The sequence below is a fragment of the Lontra canadensis genome, unplaced genomic scaffold (assembly GCF_010015895.1).
Source record: "Lontra canadensis isolate GAN:19392208 unplaced genomic scaffold, GSC_riverotter_1.0 scaffold27, whole genome shotgun sequence".
In the NCBI taxonomy this organism is placed as follows: Eukaryota; Metazoa; Chordata; class Mammalia; order Carnivora; family Mustelidae; genus Lontra; species Lontra canadensis.
The window spans coordinates 1,479,298-1,498,772 of NW_022631021.1; the positions used below are offsets into that span (position 1 = coordinate 1,479,298).

Below are 19,475 nucleotides of genomic sequence, written 5' to 3' on the forward strand. Positions count from 1 at the left end.
CGGATTTCTCTGATTTCCCCCCCTTCACTTTTCCCTTCCTTCTCCTAATGTCCTCCATTCTATTCCTTATGTTCCACAAGTAAGTGAAACCATATGATAATTGACTTTCTCTGCTTGACTTATTTCACTCAACATATTTATACGACTTATTCCGCACTTAATGTTACTTGCCCTGCGATTTAGTTTTTCCAACTGTGTGCATTGTTTCTCCCCACATGTATCTTACACTTACCTACTGAATATACAAGGCATGTTGTTAAAAGTTAGTGGAGACTAATGTCTGGGATGGTCTTTTCCTCTTCTTATCATGAAATCCCCTCCTTTGATTTGAATGTTTGTATACATGTGCAGAGAATGTCCTTCTTTTTTACAGAGCCCACCTTCCTTCTTTCTGCCCAACAGTGGTGGAAAAGAGCTACACCTTACAGGCGAGAGTGTCTGACAGAACGTGAAGTGACATGACATGGTCTTACTCTAGACTCAAGCTCTCAACCCTGCTAACTTTTATTGGCTTTGACCTTATATTTCACCTATATCTACCCAGGGACGGGGACACTTTATCTTCCCCTATTAAAGTGTAGTGTCCATTCTCTGACACTTAAGTTTCTACCACGTGTCTGAGACCTAAGCTCATTGTTGACCTCTGTCACTGTTTCTCTGCCCTCTGAACCCTGACCCATTCTCTGGGCTTACTCCAGTTTCAATTCTGATAGTTCTCTGACATTTCATCATGCTGCAGAGCTGAGCTGGGACACCTCCCATGCGGTAGAGCTAGAATTTCTATCTAGTCAGTTCAGAACCTATGGACATTGGACTTACAAAATCTCATGCCTGCAGTTAGACAAAGAGCTTGCCTTTAAAGTCTTCTCTACCATCATCCTCCCCTTCGTTCTCCCCTCTGACCCACACATTTAGTTTACTAATTCAGCATACCTGAAGAGAATCTGACCCAGATGATTTGCTTATATTCCAAGGCAGACCGGTCATAAATTCTTTAGTCTCATCTAGACAAAGACCTTATTCTCTATCATGAAAGCCTCTTGCCATGTGCCTTGGGGAAACTAGGAAAGTTTCTAGTTCTGCAGCTAGTATGGGGAGAGGTGTATTATTTGCTTTCCCAGATGAGGACTAGGCATATATCTTTCCATGGAAAACAATGTTAAGAAGTGATGGTTAGTTTACCTGAAATATTATTCTTTGGGGGATGTTACATGAAAAATGGGTCTTTATGGTCTAATACATAGAAACCTCTCATATAGAATAATATTTCTACAGAAAATGACTTACAAGTTCTACATTGGCAATAATTTTTAAGACAAAAGTCCAAGCAAAAATTTAGGCAAGCATGAAATCCAAGTTGCTCCAAGAGACCTTCCCTAACAAACATAACATTAAAGCAGCGGTATGGGGCACCTGCTTGGCTCAGTTGGTTAAGTGTCTGCCTTTGGCTCAGGTCTTGATCTCAAGGTCCTGGGATTGAGCACCCCCCCCCCCCTTGATCTTCCTGCTCAGTAGGGAGTCCACTTCTCCCTCTCTCTCTGCCCCTCCACCCTGCTCATGTTCTCTCTCTCTAACAAATAAATAAAATCTTAAAATAAAGCAGCAACAAAATTAAATGAATAAAATACTCCTCTATGAATATACATGTGAGTAGTATAAATATGCTTCATATTAAAGACAAAATTCTATTCCAACATACCTGCTGTCTTCCTCCAGTCTTATCTTGGATAATCGTCCTGATAATAGCACCAGTAAACACACAAGATCTGAAAAATGAGCTGATGACATTGCAAAGGCCAATGGCTATTAAATCCTGTAAAGAAATGGCAAACACATTTGGCCCACTGTTTGTGGAAGAAGGCAGGGTTGAGTTTGAACTCAAGGTATACTGTCTATTTCTTAGGTTTGACAATAAGATTGTTTCCATTATTTTAGACAACACTGAAATATTCTTAGAAAAAAACAAAAGGATGGAAAATCTGATTCCTGGACTAACTCGAATCTTCATTTTAGCTAGCTGTCATAAGAAAAGCACTTTTTCAAAGTGAGAAATGAATTTTTTGTCTTATTATTCCCTTTCACATGATTTCTGGGACATAGAATGGCAGAGGGAAACATAGTACTATTTTTCCTCCCTCCCTTTTATACTACCTCAAAATCAAAGTGGGATACCTCTTGCTTTCACATCTCTCTTTGGAGTTCTAGGAAAAGAGCCAAACTTAGAATAGTGGGGAAATTAAACAAACAAACAAAGAAGGACTGTTTCTGGGAGAGTAGTGTAATTATGTTAGTAGCCTGGTTTTGATATTCCCTAGCATTTCTTATTGTGCCTTAGTATGTGCTTGACTCCTCAGGACTTTGGAAAGAAAGACAAAATTAAGAGAGGAATTCTGCTAGCTTAACAACACGATGCCATATGTTATCTTCTTGCCTCCCTACACCATAGCTGTTCTGGGGGAATAACACTCGTGTTAATTTAAGTGACTTCAAAGTTAAGTATGCCACACTCCTCAAAAATCCTTGGGCAATTATAATTCAAATTACAGTCTCACTGACTCTCTGGTTACAAAGAATGCAGCCTTCATATTAGCAGGAGACTCAGATTGGAGAACAAAGACATAAGGTCAGAGGATATAAGAGAAAGGCCTGTCATCTCACCTGGTTGGAATTCACGTAGTAGTTATGGTAACTGGCAATCTTCTTGCCCAGAAATATGAGCAGAGAGGAGCTCACTAAAGCTAAGGAGAAGGCTTCTAAAATAAGTTCAGGAAGAATCTTCAAATCTGGTGTCACAGGAAACATGAAGCTAGAATAAAATGGTGGAATCATTCCTAAATAGCAGGAACAACTTATTGGTCCCTCCCCCACTCCAGACTTATCAGGTGGGGCAACTGGAATGACCCTTTAAAAAAAAAATAACAATAAGAGATAAGAAGAACAACTGAGGCAGCAGCCTACCAAAACCCACAAGCAAACACAGCCAGGTTATAAAAGCCATTGTGAGAACATGCTCTGCTATCTTCCAGGTCAACATTTTTGCCACATAGCAACAGCAACAAACACGACAGGGAAGCAACAAAGATTGATGGAAAATGGCTCATCCACGCTGTTGGGAGACCATACCAGTGGATAAACAACAGGCAGATACCATGTCTGTGATGGGTTATAGCTAAAAAGCTCAATGAATTCTATTCTACTCATCCTCAAATCTTTCAGGGTCTAACTTAAATCACTGTCCTTTGTACCAATTACTTCCAATTCTAACCACACCTTCCAATCTGCAGTTCCCCCCCCCCCAATTTTTTTGACTTGGTAAATATGCATAACATGAAATCTACCATTTTACCCATGTTCAAGTGTACCAATGGCGGTAAATACATTCATAATGTGCGACCATCTCCATCATCCACATCCGACACTCACCTTGTAAAACTGAAACTGTATTAATCCCGTTAACCAATAACTCTCCATTTCCCCCCTCCCTCCCTCAGCCCTGGTAACCACCTTTCTCCTTTCTGTCTTGATGATTTGGACTATTCTCAGCACCCCATAAAAGTGGAGTCATACAGTGTTTGTCTTTTTGTGACTGGCTTAGTCCACTCAACATAGTGACCTCGAGGTCCTGCTGAAGGCAGATGCTTAACCGACTGAGCCACCCAGGTGCCCCCAAACTAGTAATTCTTTTAAATGTATTGGTCTCTTAAAATTATGTAAAAAATAAAAAGTGGAATTACAAATCATTGTTAAAAACATTAGTTTTTATAATTTCCCAATATTTACCTTTATTAAGATCCTTAATTCTTTATACAGCTTTAACCTACTGTCTAGTGTCTTTTCATTTCACCCTGCAAAACTCCCTTGAGCATATCTTGCATGGCAGTTCAAGTGGTAATAAACTCCTTCAGCTTTTGTCTGAGAATGCTTTAATTTCTCCTTCACTTTTGAGGGAAAATTTTGCAGGATATAGGATTCTTGGTTGACAGTTTTCTTTTTCTTTTAGCACTTTGAATATGTTGGCCCACTGCATTCTCACCTCCAAAGTTTCTGATGAAAAATCTGTTCATTACTTTATTGATAAGCCCTTGTGTATGTATGAGTCACTTCTCTTTTTGCTTTCAAGATTCTCTTTGTCTTTTTTCTTTTTAAAAGATTTTATTTGTTTGACAGACAGAGATCACAAGTATGCAGAGAGGCAGGCAGAGAGGTGGGGGGAAGCAGGCTCCCCACTGAGCAGAGAGCCTGATGTGAGGCTCGATTCCAGGACCCTGAGATCATGACCTGAGGCGAAGGCAGAGGCTTAACCCACTGAGCCACCCAGGCGCCCCTCTCTTGTCTTTTGAAGTTTGATTTTATCCAAATTTTGTTCAAATTTTATTCACCTAGATACAGGTGTCTTGGAGTTTCTCTAACTAGGAATTTGTTAGATTTAGGCATTTACATTCAGTCTTCCATCAAATTTGGGAAGTTTTCAGCCATTTTTTTTCTTCAAATATTGTTCCCCATCTCTTTCTTTCTCTCATCTCCTTCTGAGACTCCCATGAAGTGTATGTTGTTCTACTTGATGGTGTCCCATAGTTCCTTACAACTCTGTTCATTTTTCTCTGATCTTTTTTCCTTCTGTTCCTCAGACTCAATAATTTCCATTATCTTCAAGTTCACCAAGTCCTTCTTCTGACTGCTCAAATCTGTTTTTGAATCCCTCTAGTGAATTTTCCTTTCTGTTATTGTACTTCTTAGCCCTGTAACTTCTTTTTGGTTTCTTTTTAAGTTTTCTGTGTCTTTATTGATATTTTCATTTTGTTCATACATTGTTTTCATTACTTTCTCCACATTTTCCTTTAGTTCTTTAAGTATTTTTAAGGCAAGTGTTTAAAGTCTTATGCTCATTGATCTGCCGTCAGGCCTTTTTCAGGACAACTGTTGTTCTTGTTTCTTTTTTCTTTTGAATGAACCATACTTCCTTTATCTGCCTTCAGATTTTTGTGGAATATTGTGTATTTGAATCTAATAATGTGATAACCTGGAAATCAGATTCTCCTCATTACCAGAGTTTGCTGTTTTTTGTAATTGTTCTGTTGTTGTTATTGTTGTAGGCTGTTTTTATGCTGAGGATAAGCTTGATGTATGAACTTAAGGTTTTCTCAGGGTTTTTCTGAGCCTGTACCTTTCTCTGGGCATGGATAGTTATGTTCTAATTTTTCTTATATATACAGTTTTTAAAAAATCTCCTAATCTTTAATGTATGACTTCCAAAAGGGGAAAAAAGAGAAAAATGAAGAAAAAAAGGGGCACTACCCCTTTAAATCCCTTGGAGGTCACTTTTACCAGAGGGGGAGGGACTTGCAACAAATGGGAGCCCAGGTGCAACAACAATGGCTGTTCACCTTTTTGTTTGCACCTCTGTGGTCAGCAGTAGCAATCAGCAATTGGAGGAAAGATCCTCAATATTTGGAGGACAGGGTCTTCTTTGCCCATGCTTCCTCCCTCAAGTTGTGTGCAAGTTGTTTCAGGTATTCCACTGCCTGCCATAAGGCTAGATGTGGGGGATGGTAGCTGTCACTCTGCTAAGAGCTGAAATTTCCTGAAATTAATTGCAATTTACCACCCATGCCTTCCCCTAGAGGTTACAAAGCTTCAATAGGCTATAGAGTTCCAAAATAGTTATATCAGACAGATTCTGCTAGTGCAATTTTTGTCAAGGTGGGGAGAGAGATTCCTGGTGCTTTTTATTCTAACATCTCCCCAAATCTTCTTTCAACTCCTGTTGATTTGAGGTCACCAGATTGTTGAGACTTGTCCATCTTGCTGGTAGTCACTGTGATCTAATTCTATTAAGTCAATATATATATAATTTCTTCTAAGATCACATCATATAAAACATTGCCAGTCTCATATTACCATGAGTAGAACTTCTTCCCAGGTATATCTCCCACCATATCGTTAACCAGGAAACTCTCCTTAAGACAATAAACTTTCTTCTTTGTCAGTATTACTATCAGATTGCTGATCAGAGAATTAAAGATTATCTTGCTTCTTATAGGAATGGATGCTTGTCTGTTTGTGAATGGGTTTAGGAATTTTACTCTGTTATCCAGAGTATCTAAGACAGGTTCTGTGTGGTCAATTTTAGGCTGACTTCTTATGAGTCAGAGACTGTTTTTGGTTCCCTTCATGGGCACGCATCATTGAGTAACACTCATAAATATTTGGTAATTTATTTTTAATGTGGAGAATTTCCCAATATTTGCAAAAGAAGAAAGGATGGTATAGTGAGCTCTTGTGTACCCATGACTCACTTTCAACATTTAACAATTTATAATCAGTCTTATTTCATTTGTACTCCTACCCACTGCCTATTCCAAGATTATTTTGAAGCAAATACCAGGCATTCTATAGTTTTAATTGTAAACATTTTAGTGTACCTATTTGAAAGATATACACAGGAAGATTAATACCAACTTATCAATATAATCAAATATACAATTAATGTTCAAACTTTCCCAAATGTCTTATAAATATATATTTAACAGTTTGTTTCAATTAGAACCCAAATAAGATCCATATGTTACAATTGGTTGTTATGTCTCTTAAATCTCTTTTAAGCTATAGGTTCTTGCTCCATATTTTTGTTTTTCCTCCCTGCAATAAAAGCTGTTGTTGTTGTTGTTAAAGAAACCTGGACATTGGTCCTTTTCCCAAAAGATTTTGCTGATTGCATCTCTGAATTATCATTTAACATATTCCTCTTTTGTATTTCTTATAAATTGGTAGTTAGCCTTTCGGGTTTGGTCAGATACAGGCTAGTTTTTGGGGGCAAAAATATTTCATAGGTGGTAGTGTGTAATTCTGTCAGGAGGCATAAGATGTCTTTTTTTAAAAACTATAATTAGAGGGGCGCCTGGGTGGCACAGTGGGTTAAAGCCTCTGTTTTCGGCCCAGGTCATGGTCCCAGGGTCCTGGGATCGAGCCCCGCATCGGGTTCTCTGCTCAGCAGGGAGCCTGCTTCCCTCTCTCTCTGCCTGTCTCTCTGCCTACTTGTGATCTCTGTCTGTCAAATAAATAAATAAAATAAAAAAAAACCCTATAATTAGAAGCACCTGGTTGGCTCAGGTGGTTAAGCCTCTGCCTTCTGCTCAGGTTATAATCTTGGGGTCCTGGAATTGAGCCCTGCCCTCTGTGGAAGTCTGCTTGGAGTTCTTTCCTCTGTCCCTCCACCTGCTTGTGCTTGTGTTTTCTCTCTAGAATATAAAAACAAATCTTTAAAATAAAGATTGTTCTATTTCTGTGAGAAACACCATTGGAACTTTGATAGAATTGCATTGAATTTGTAGATTGCTTTGGATAGTATGAACATTTTAACAATATTAGTTCTTCCAATCCATGAGGATGGAATATTTTTCCATTTATTTGTGTCTTCTTCAATTTCTTTCATCAATGTCTTATAGTTTTCAGTATATATGTCTTCCACCTCCTTCATTAAATTTATTCTTATGTATTTTATTCTTTTTCATGCAATTATAAATGGGATTGTTTTCTTAATTTCTTTTTCTGATAGCTCGTTATTGTGTCTTTTTGTGACGTTAACAGATGCTACACTAGTATACTTTAATGGTGATATCCTAATTCTATAATTCCTTCTCCCTTAAATGGCTGTAATACTTGTATAAAGTGAAGTATCTGAATATCAATGATTTGGATCTCCCAAAGAGCAGTTCTTATAGGAAGAACATGATAAATGCTTACTTTGTTCTTTTTATTTAACAATTTACAAAATAACAAAAGTTGGTTCTACAATTACTATTAAGTTACACCCTCATTTTGGGAGGGTGAAAAAATGGGTTTGCTTTTACAAGAAAAAGATCTTATTCATTTATCTGAGAGAGAGAGAGAGAGAGAGAAAGCAGTGGAGAGGGGAAGAGGGAGAAAGAGAAAAGGAGACCCCTTGTTGAACAGGAAGCCCAACATGGGACTTGACTCCAGGAATCAGGACCTGAACTGAAGGCAGACGCCCAAATGACTGAGCTACCCACCTCTTTTAGAATTTTTATATTCACTGATTTAAACATATTTTATATGTTTTGCTGGTAAAAACCTCAAAGTGATATATAGATTCAAGGCAATACCTATCAAAATTTCAATGACTCTTTCGCAGAAATGGAAAAGCTGATTCTAAAATAAAGAAGAATAAAGGTGGAGGGCTCAGGATATTCCATTTCAAAACTTACTGTAAAACTGTAGTAATTAAGATTGGTATACAGATCAACAGAAAAGAATTGAGAGTTCAGAAATAAACATTCATGGTCAGTTGATTTTCACCAAGAGTGCCAAGACCACCAAATGGGGAAAGAACAGTCTTATCATCAAATAGTATGCAGACAATTGGATATTCACATGCAAAAGAATGAAGTCAGAGCCTTATCTTACAACATATACAACAATGAACTTGAAATGGATTAAAGGCCTAAATATAGACCTGAAACTATAAGATTCTTAGAAGAAAACATATAGGTAAATCTTCATGACCTTGGATTACATTACATGACTTAGTAATACCAAAAGCTCAAACAACAAAGGAAAAAATGAATTGGACTTCATCAAAATTAAAAATCTTTGTGCTTTCAAGGATCTGTTGAGGAAGTGAAATGACAGCCCACAGTAAAGGAAAAAATTCTTGCAAACTGTATATCTGAGAAGGGTCTAGTATCCCAAATTCCTATAACTCAACAACAAAAAGACAAATAACCCAATTAAAAATAGTCTAAGGGCTTGAATAGATATTTCTTTAAAAAGATATACAAGTGACCAGTAAGCACATGAAAAAATGCTCAACATTATTAGCCCTTAGAGAAATGCAGATCAAAGCCAGAATGATGTACCACCTCATACTTACTAAAAGGATAATAACAATAATAATAATAATAATAAATAGCAAATGTTGGTGAGCATAGGAAGAAATTGGAACTTTGTGCATTACTGGTGGGAAAGTAAAATGGTGCTGCTGCTGTAGAAAATAGTTTGGCAGCTCCTTAACAAGTTCAACATAGAATTACCATATGACCCAACAAAAATCTACTCTTACATATAAACTCAAAAGGAATGAAAACAGGTGCTCAAAAGAAAAACCTGCAGATCAATGTTCATAGCCCTATTTATAATAACCAAAAGTTGGAAATAAATGAAATGTCTATCAACTGATGAACAGATTAACAAAAGGTGGTATATCCATATAATGGAATATTATTCAGCCATAAATAGGAATTATCCATAGTACAATACAGATGAATCTTGAAAATATTATGCTGAGTGAAAGAAGCTAGAGTCAAAACACCACACATTTTATGATTCCATTGCAGAATAAGCAAATTCCTAGAGGTAGAAATTAGATTAAGGTGTGCCTGGCTGGCTCAGTCAGTAGAACATGTAACTCTTGATCTTGGGGTTGTGAGTTCAAGTCCCATGTGTGGTGTGGAGTTTACTTAAATTAAAAAATTAAATAAAAATAAAAGAAATTAGATTAAATAAAAAATTAAAATAAAAAGAAAAGAAATTAGCCCAGGGCTGTGGAGGGGAACAAATGGGACAGGGCTTCTTTTTGGGGGGTGATAAAATATTTTAAAATTAGATAGCAATGATGGTTGTACAACTTTGAGAATATACTAAAATCAATGAAAGTGTATAGTTTAAAATGGTGAATTTTATGGTATGTGAATTATACATTAGTAAAGCTGTTATTAAAACAAGATAGTAAGAAAATATTATAAATAACTTTTTGTCAATATATTTGACACTTTAAATGGGTAAATTCTTTGAATCACCAAAATTGAGTACTCTCAAGAATTCTGGATAACCTGACGTATAGAGAAAGTTTATGTAACTTAATAGTAATTGTACTTAAATAATAGCCTATTAAAAATTGAATTTGTAGTTAAGAACCTTTCCACAATGAAAACTTCAGGCTTAAATATCTTCACTGATGAATTCTACCATGAAGAAATAATGCCAGTTCTATAGAAACTCTTCCAGAAATTAAAGACAAGAGAATACATCCAAAGCATTTTATAATGTCTACAATACTCTGATACTAAAGCCAGATACAGATATTACAAGAAAAGAAACTCTCAGGCCAATATACATAAATGCAAAAATTCTTACCATCATTTTAGCAAGTCAATATACAAAAGGTAATCATATATCATTACTAAGTGAGGTTTATCTGAGGATGCAATGTTGGTTTAACATTAAAAAATCAATCATGATATTAACAGACTAAAAAAGGAAAAGAAATTTTCATATTTGAGGGCCAGTATTGTTTTCCCATGGATCCGTAAAATAATTCCTCAAACTGAATTTGGAAGCACACATATGCTTTGGTTTCTATATCTCTAGGTTTATTTTCTAAGTAAAAACGAAACAAAACAAAACATTGAAATATTTCAGATGAAGTTTGCTATTTGAAATGTTAATTCTTCTGATTATTTTTATCCTTTCATCAAGACACAGATACAAGACTCCATAACTGACTTCCAAAATTTTGTGTAAAACCCACATTCAGTAAAATGAACAATGTGTTAAATATCACTTGGGAAAATTATTTTAAACTATATTTTGTGATGTATTTATATTTAATCCCTTATCTAATGAAATGTTATTAGTTTCTGCATTTTCAATTTTATTTTCTTTAGAATAAGAAGCATCCTACTCTACATTATTATGTATAGGAATCTAAATTCCAATTTTTAAATATCTTTTCCTTCACCATCTATGTCTGTTTTAGTTCCCTATTTAAAATATACTTATAACTTACAAGCACCTAGGTATTTTCTAGGTAATGAGCTAGATAAAAATATAACTGAAGGCTCAAAGGCAGATATTTAACCTTTTGTTAAATTTCCCCTTTTTGTACTTTTAAGAAATTAGAGAAAAATGTGGCTATCCCAAGGAGGTATACAGTAAATGGAATTTATTGCCCAAATCTCTGTCAGTAAACCTTAAATATTCAGTATGCTAACACAAACTACTCTTTTTCCTTTCTGGTGTTCTCTAACATTTAATTCTTTGTTAGCAGTTTAGGTTACAAGGACACATGGTCACAGAAAAAACTAACTTAAATTGTTCAAATTTTCTAATCTTTAGCAACCTCAGATAAACATATAATAAAAAGGGAAGTTCAAAGCAATACCTAACAAAAAAAGAAAGCAATACCTAAAATTAGATTTTTGAAATGCTTTCCTATCTATCTATACCCTCAATCTTGTGATGAAACAAGCAAAAGTTGACCATATGGTTTTTAAGTCATCAATAGAGTGATTCTAATCAGAGATTTTGGAATTAAATAGAAAATGGGCTCAAAAGTAGCTGTGCCCCGACCAACTGTGTGATGGCAGAGAAAAAATTTAAATTGGTAAACCTTAGTTTCTTCAGCCATAAAAAGGAGTATTACTGGGAGGTGCAAATGAAATAAAATAATTATTATCAATCTCATTGTTGTTCTTGTTATTTTTTTGTGAGAGCAAAGACGCAGTCTTATTTACTGTCGCATTCCTTGGCACATAGGTGGTCTGCTCACATTTTTTTTTTTTAACTGAACAGAATTGCAAATGATTTAGTCATCATTGGATTTCATGGAGAACTGATAGGACGTGAGACTAATCCAATCCGCTTTCATCAAAGTAGTCTATGTTGTGTTCTCCTGGAGTTTGCCGGTATCACTGACTCTTTACAGTATTCCCCACTGAACAGCCTTAGGAAATAAACAACGCTCTTCAAAAGCCTGCCTGTGATTCAAGAAACTGCAGTGTATTGCCTTTCTTAGCTAAAGTGATTCATCTGATGAAGGTTACAGGGAACTAGTATTTCCTAATAGGAGCAAGATTGACCCATAGTCACTGGTAGGAATTATAACGTAAATTCATCCCAAATCCTTAAGAACTCCATAGGGCAGATTATTTGAAGATAGCTTTCTACTCAGAGTAATGAAATAATGCTTCTTAAGGACACTGCAGTCGAAGTGGGTGGAAACAGAGGGACACTCATCTCCTGAGCACTTAGCTCCCGGACAGAGGCCAGGAAAGCAGACGCATCTCTTGGTCCATCCTTGAGAGTTAGTCAGATAGGTATGGACGTTTTGAAGACCCAAGATGTACTGGGAAAAAACTGTGTGTCTCTCTGGTATCTGGAGCCTCCAACAGTTTACTTGTGTAAAGGGGAAGAGAGTAAGAGGCTGACTGGAGAAACAAAGGGTTGTCCTAGTCTGTCTTCCTTCGTGGGCCTCTGTATTCTAAAATGCATTGGAGCCCATTACCCATATTTGTCCGTGGCCAGGCTGCTAGTAGAGAATACCAGTCAGGCAGTGTGGTCAGAGGCTAAGCGAAGGTAACAGAAAGGGAAAAGTAATCCTGAGAAGTGGAGTTACTGACCTATAAGGAATCATATCAATGAGCGTCCTGCTGGTTTCGGTGGCCATGCTTATCTTGTTGGCAAATGCAGTGAAGCCAAGAATCTGTAGGGGTTAAAATAAAAATGCATATGATCATCTCAAAATTATGAATTGCTTCCAAGAATAGAGGTGCATTTAGTCTTGGTGAGGTGGGGAATGAAATAAATATATGTGGTGGTCCCCATGCATGAAAGTGAGAAAGAGAGGCGGGGCCAGTTCAGCAGAGAGAGAAAGGTGGAAATCCTCTCTGACTCTTAGCTCCCTAAGCTCTCTTTATTTATTTATTTGTTTGTTTATTTTCAAGATTTATTTATTCATTTTAGAGAGCAAGGAGAGCATGTGGGGGGAAGGGGCAGAGGGAGGAGAGACTCTCAAGCAGATTCCCCACTGAGCATAGAACCTGACGTGGGGTGGGGGAGGCTCGATCCCATAAGATCATGACCTGAGCAGAAACCAAGAGTGGGAAGCTTAACTGACTGAGCCACCCACATGCCCCCTCCCTTAGCTCTTTTTAGCCTTGTAGACAGAATGAAAAGCAACTTCAGCCTTGGTCTCTGACATGACAATGGGAATAAATGGATGCATTTACCAACTTGGAACATCTGGACCAAATACACACATGTTTTCAGGTAGTCGGTATTTTAAGGCCTCAGTTGTAGAAGTTTTTAGATCTAGAGACACTGTATCAAGATACATACACCTTTGGGGGATTGTTTAGGTATACTGAGAATCATATTACATATTACCTTAAGAATAAATATAGAGCAGCATTTGATAGCACAAAGAAAAAGTCTTCAGCAAGGCAATGACTTGCTTTTTAATCTCCCTTTCATTTACTCCTAAAATAACAAGGCTCCTTTCCATTTCAACTAGGGGCAAAATAGACAACCTAGCAGCTGTTACACCTTATAGAGACCTCACACCAGAGCAAATTAAACCAGAGACAAAAGAACTTGATGCCCAGGTCTTAGCATAATAATTATGTAGCTGCTTTACCCCATTTTCCCTACTAACACATAAATCTTTTCCCAGGCTCTGCTGAGAGTTCAGACACTGAGCAGAATAGCAATTGGTTTATCTGTGATGCTGTGATCTGATGAAGACCCCTGGGAACCTTACAGGTCAGAAGGGAAAGAAAAATCTGGATCATAGCTTGACTCAGAGAAAAGTTTTCTTCTTTATATAAAGGACAAAAAGTGTGAAAACTGGCCAAGGAACTCTTTTTATTTCCAATATAAAGGTAATGCTTGCTCATAAAGGAACACAGAGAAAAATAGGAAAATTAAAAAGCAGAAGTAAATCACCCAAAGACAACTATTTTTGATGCCTGTTTGGTGTGTGTTATACAAATTAAATAAACATAGGCACAAACACACTCATATACATATATAAGTGATGAATATATAATATGTATAATTTCTTAGAGCTAAAGGATTCCTGAATTATTTGTCAGTATATTCTACCTGGATCCCAGATACTGCCTTGAAACTTTCCCTTTCTATTTGACACTATGTGTTAAGGACAGATTGGTGGGTGTGTGCAGTTTCCTCCAGCATGTCTAAACAGTAAGTGTCTTGGTGGGTGCTGTGAGAAGCTTTTTACACCTTTAGGGCATAGCAACTCTCATCCTCCCTCTCCCATTTGCCTCACTGCCAGGGGAAACATGCAAGTCTTTTCTCAGTTCTAACAACATCTCTAATCCTTGCTACTTGGTGGACAGTGATCCTGATCACTTGACTTGCTTGATATGTGTATAAGTAATTATTGCAGGCTTTGATAACCTTTGAGCATAAATTAGGTCACAAAAAAGTGTACTGCCTAAACTGCAACAATTCTAAGTCTCCACCGACTTTTCTTGCTGATCTGTTTCTTCCCCCACTTCACTCCATGGTGCATCGTAATTATTTATAGTGCTCTCCAAAAGGAATGTCTTAACTGTGGCTCCCAAACCAATCTGTCAGCCATAGTGAACCCAGAGAATCCTCTATACTCTTCCTTCTTGCCTTTCCTAGTAACTCTGGTTAATGTTCATTGCTTTCGAGGTTGCTTGAAGGAATATCACTACAATCCCTGCTGCTGATGTTTCTTAAAAGAGGGCTGATTTGCACAACGTGGATGGACCTCGAGGGCAATATGCTAAGTGACAAGAGCCATACAGAGGAAGACAGATACTGTCTGGTATCACTTAAGTGTGGAATCTAAGAGCAAAAACAAAAACAGACTCACAGAAACAGAGAGTAGAAAAGGGTTGCCAGGAGCTGGGGGTTGAAGGAAATGGGGAAAGGTTGATAAAAATATACAAAAACATTCACGTTTAAGATGAATAAGGTCTGAGGGTCAAAGGTAACGCACGGTGACTATAGCTGATAACATTGCATTGTATGCAATGTAGAACTTAAATGTTCTCTCTCTCACGAAGAGTAGAACTTAAATGTTCTCTCTCTCTCTCACACACACACACACACGCAAGATAGATACGTGAGGTGATGGAAATGTTAATTAACTAGATGGGCGAATCTTTTCACAATGTATCTGCATATGAAATCACCATGATGTACACTTTATATGCCAATTACACTTCAAGGAAAGCTGAAATTAGCGAGAGTGCCAATATCTGCCTCACAGACGCCATCTGCTGGTGACTCCAAAGCCTCAGCTTCCTAAGGCATCTGAGCTGAGCTGGGTTCCATGAAAAGGAGAGGTTGGCACTGACTCCACTCTCTCGGCACCATTATTTCTGTATAGTGATTTGGGAAGTCTTTGATAAAAGTGGTCTTTCAGGGGTGCCTGGGTGGCTCAGTGGGTTAAAGCCTCTGCCTTCAGCTCAGGTCATGATCCCAGAGTCCTGGGATCGAGCCCCGCATCGGGCTCCCTGCCTGGCGGGGAGCCTGCTTCCTCCTCTCTCTCTGCCTGCCTCTCTGCCTACTTGTGATCTCTGTCTGTCAAATAAATAAATAAAATTTAAAAAAAAAAGTGGTCTTTCAGTTTCTGACCTTTACAAACTAATAGCTTTTCAGCTACTCCAATGAAGAAAGAATATACAGCTCCACGAGAAGTAGACAACAGTTATAAGACAAAGCTTGGTCTCAAATTCCAAAGCAATTCCCATACTGTTTTAATCATGCTGGGTATAGACATGGATTCTTTAGTATAGAATTAGGTGGCAACATACAAATCATGAGAACTCGTGTTATTTTTTTGCCCACACAGTCTATTGTGGGCCAGTGTCTTTTCAGGGCAACTTCTTTGCAAACAGTGCCTCAGGGATCCAGGCAAATTCCACCTGGGGACCCTGTTATTTCAACAGGCAGCCCTATGATTACCACAGCAGGAAGAGAAAGAACATGGGGACTCACATGCTTTCTCCTATGCTTTGGCTCCAAAGTCACTGGCCCTGCTTAAGTACAAGGCAGCTGGGAAATTTAAGGCAAAACATGGACATCTGTTGAACTTCAAGCATCTCTGCAACAGAACACTTCTTAAGGGGAAATTAATTCTTGTGGATCCCCAAGCATTCAGCAATCCTAATACGAGAAATGTTAACTTTAAAAGACTGATCTTTATTTATGAAAATGTCTTTATCTTTGTAAAAATGTTAATCATAACTGCAAAAGATAACTTTTACCAGATTTTTTTTTTTTTTAAAGAAAGAAGAAATGTTATCATTAGCTAGCGGTGAGCCCCAGCTCTGCCACTTACTAATGACATGGATTAGGCAATCTATTTAACATCTCACCTCCCTCAATTTCTCTACTGTAGTATAGTGATAATGAAAGGAAGCTGAAAACAGTATGATGGCAACACTATTAAAATAGAAACAGGGACAGACAGCAGGCTGGCTCAGTCAGTAAAGCATGTGACTCTTGATCTCCGGTTGTAAGTTCAAACCCCACATTAGGGGTGGAGATTACTTAAAGATAAAATCTTAAAAAATAAAATAAAATATGAACAACATTCTACATAGAAGACAGAAATTCACCAACACTGAGCGTAGGCCTGTCATACATATTTGAAGGAAGAAAAATGAATAACTAAAAATCCAAGATTATCTATTGTAATTGACTTTGGAAGGTGTGGAAATTTCTATTCTTCCATTTTTTTCTTATTTTTTCAAAGTTGCTAGAATGAGGGGTACCTGGGTGGCTCAGTTAAGTGTCTGCCTTTGGCATAGGTCATGAACTCAGGGTCCTGGGATTCAGCACTGTACTGGGCTCCCTGCTCAGCAGGGAGTCTGCTTATCCTTCTCCCTCTGCCCCTGCCCCTGCCTGTTCTCTTTCCCTCTCTCAAAAAAAAAAAAGCAAAAAAAAAAAAAAAAAAAAAAAGCAAAAAAATCTAGAATAAGCCTGGGTTATTTCCATAAGGGGAAAAAATCCTATTTCTAAAGTACTATGAAAGAGGCAATAGAGAAAAGTACTTTAAAAATAAGCATGTTTTAGGGGCGCCTGGGTGGCTCAGTGGGTTAAGCCGCTGCCTTCGGCTCAGGTCATGATCCCAGGGTCCTGGGATCGAGCCCTGCCTCGGGCTCTCTGCACAGCAGGGAGCCTGCTTCCCTTCCTCTCTCTGCCTGCCTCTCTGCCTACTTGTGATCTCTGCCTGTCAAATAAATAAATAAAATCTTTAAAAAAAAAATAAGCATGTTTTACAAATATAAGCTAGTATTTTAAGTTAAATGTATTCTACTTTGTCACAATTCAACATATGTTTTTATTTTATTTATTTATTTATTAATAGATTGTATTTATTTATTTGACAGATAGAGATCACAAGTAGGCAGAGAGGCAGGCAGAGAGAGAGAGAGGGAAGCAGGCTCCCTGCTGAGCAAAGAGCCTGACACTGAACTCGATCCCAGGACCCTGAGATCATGACCTGAGGCGAAGGCAGAGGCTTAACCCACTGAGCCACCCAGGCGCCCTATTTATTTATTTTTGGGAAAAGATTTTATTTATTTATTTGACAGAGAGAGATCACAAGTAGGCAGAAAGGCAGGCAGAGAGAGAGGAGGAAGCAGGCTCCCTGAGTAGCAGAGAGCCTGATGTGGGGCTCGATTCCAGGACCCTGAGATCATGACCTGAGCCAAAGGCAGAGGCTTAACCTACTGAGTCACCCAGGCGCCCCTCAACATATGTTTTTAAGAAATTATTATTTTAATAGTTCCCTCTAATCTTTTTCCTTCCTAGGTTGCTTGCTTTTTAATTTTTTTTTTAAGAAAGTGGGCATTTGTAAATGGTCTAAATCATGAATTTGGGGCATCAAAACACCTACCAGAAAAATTTCCATAGGAAACTCCAGTGGGTATTGATTGAAAGAAATTCTGATACATTTGTTGATTCTCAGCACAACAACAGCTGTTAGAAATAGTAGGATGCTGGTAGAATTAGCTTTTGGGAGAGTTACACAGTAGTTAACTATGTTCTGAAAGAAAACAAAATTACAAAGGCTTAGTAAGGGGTATGATAATTGCCTCTATCTAGAAAATGACACTCTAGATTAGTTCAAAAAGAAATCCCTAAGCAGTGTTTCTGGGCACAAATGTCTTTATAAGTATTACTAGGACAGTGGAGGTAAATGGAAAGATAGATATAGATATAGATATAGATATAGATATAGATACAGATATTTTTTTAAGTTGAAAAAGAGATACTAAAAGATAATAATGCCCAGTAAGGAGAGAATACACTTTAATGTTTCAGTGTAATGGAAGGGACCCAGGAGTTCTGTTTAACAGCCTACTCTTTTTACTAATTTTTCTAGACCACTGATGGATGTTCTTTAGCATGGCTCCTATGCCATTCTTGCATCAAGGGACAACGTAGCATCTTATATTCTTTAGATGTTTTAGGATACAGGTCTGCTATGAGGCATGTAGTGGGAAGAATTATGCTAGATTACAGTATTTTTAAAACCAACTTTTAATGTAAATCATGTTTGCCTGAAAGGGCTGGGCAAAATGGTTAATGCAACTGAGAACATGATACCACCGGCATCGGTATTTAATTACGACTGTAAATCTAGAAGAGATGAAATTATTTCTAAGACCTTGTTGACTAAGCCGCCTATGCAGCAATCTCTCCACTTGAGTCCACTCCCTTTTGGAGGCAAGGGGAGGGGCACCTGTATATCTGGGTGAGGGTAGAAGTTACTCACATAGAAGAAGGAGATGGGACCAGCGTGAAAACTAATCATAATCCCGAAGATGCAGGTCAGCTGGGACAGAATAATGTGTAGTGCCGTGGCAGCCAGGTAAGCGCTGATCGCAGCCTCCGGAAGGTACGTGGCGACGAAGCCAAAACCTAACAAGCCCATTGAGAGCTGCAGGAGGTTCGGGTGGAAACGAAAACCGGAGTGAGACAGTATGTCACCAAACCAACAAAGGCATCACGAAGAAGTTCAATGAGGCCCCTGGGGTTAACTCTACCCTCTCTTTTTCTCAGCAACAGCAATTGACAAGGTCCGTCTTTGGTGTTGATTCAGGAGCTCTGCACGGCTGCGAGACCACACTTCCTTCCTGCTTCGGGAGCACTTATGCTGAAGTTCTTGCCCTAGCATCTATTGACCTTATTAATGTGAGGTTAACAGTAACCAAGTGGTGATTAGAACAAGCTTTTGCCTTTTTAAGAGCCCTTTTGTTAGACGTTTTGATAGCCCTTTTCAGGAGATGTTAATATCCCTGTGAGGAATGCGACTTTTCACAAAGGGAAAAGACAAGTTAAAAAACCCCCAGGTTCCAGCTCAGACTCCTCCGCCTTTGACCTTTATCTTTACTGAGAATGATTAAACTGAATTTATGTCTTCAGGATTATATACATAATAGATAATATGTATATATAAGAAATAAATTCATTTCTATAAATCCAGTATATATAATAAATATAATTTATATATTATATATGCATATGTACATGTAAAATACCATATCACACTTAATATATAATTTGTATATTTATATTTTGAATAAACAAATGTAATTATATATTATATAATTAAACTTATATAATTTATCTGATTATATATTTACATATAATTACATATAATAATTCTA

At 37.6% G+C, this 19,475-nt stretch overlaps 1 protein-coding gene across 9 annotated transcripts in view; it reads right to left on the bottom strand.

The window, feature by feature from the left end:
- Positions 1 to 19,475, bottom strand: part of SLC26A8 (solute carrier family 26 member 8) — a 78,960-nt gene that overhangs the window by 20,242 nt on the left and 39,243 nt on the right. For 8 of the 9 annotated variants that reach the window (XM_032864331.1, XM_032864330.1, XM_032864326.1 and 5 more), the window contains 5 exons: positions 18,581 to 18,745; positions 17,699 to 17,848; positions 12,417 to 12,499; positions 2,659 to 2,806; positions 1,700 to 1,813 (listed from right to left, as the gene is read on the bottom strand). In XM_032864331.1, the coding sequence (XP_032720222.1) occupies positions 1,700 to 1,813; positions 2,659 to 2,806; positions 12,417 to 12,499; positions 17,699 to 17,848; positions 18,581 to 18,745 (660 nt within the window). The remainder of the gene's footprint in view (positions 1 to 1,699; positions 1,814 to 2,658; positions 2,807 to 12,416; positions 12,500 to 17,698; positions 17,849 to 18,580; positions 18,746 to 19,475) is intronic. The other variant, XM_032864334.1, reaches the window with a different exon arrangement.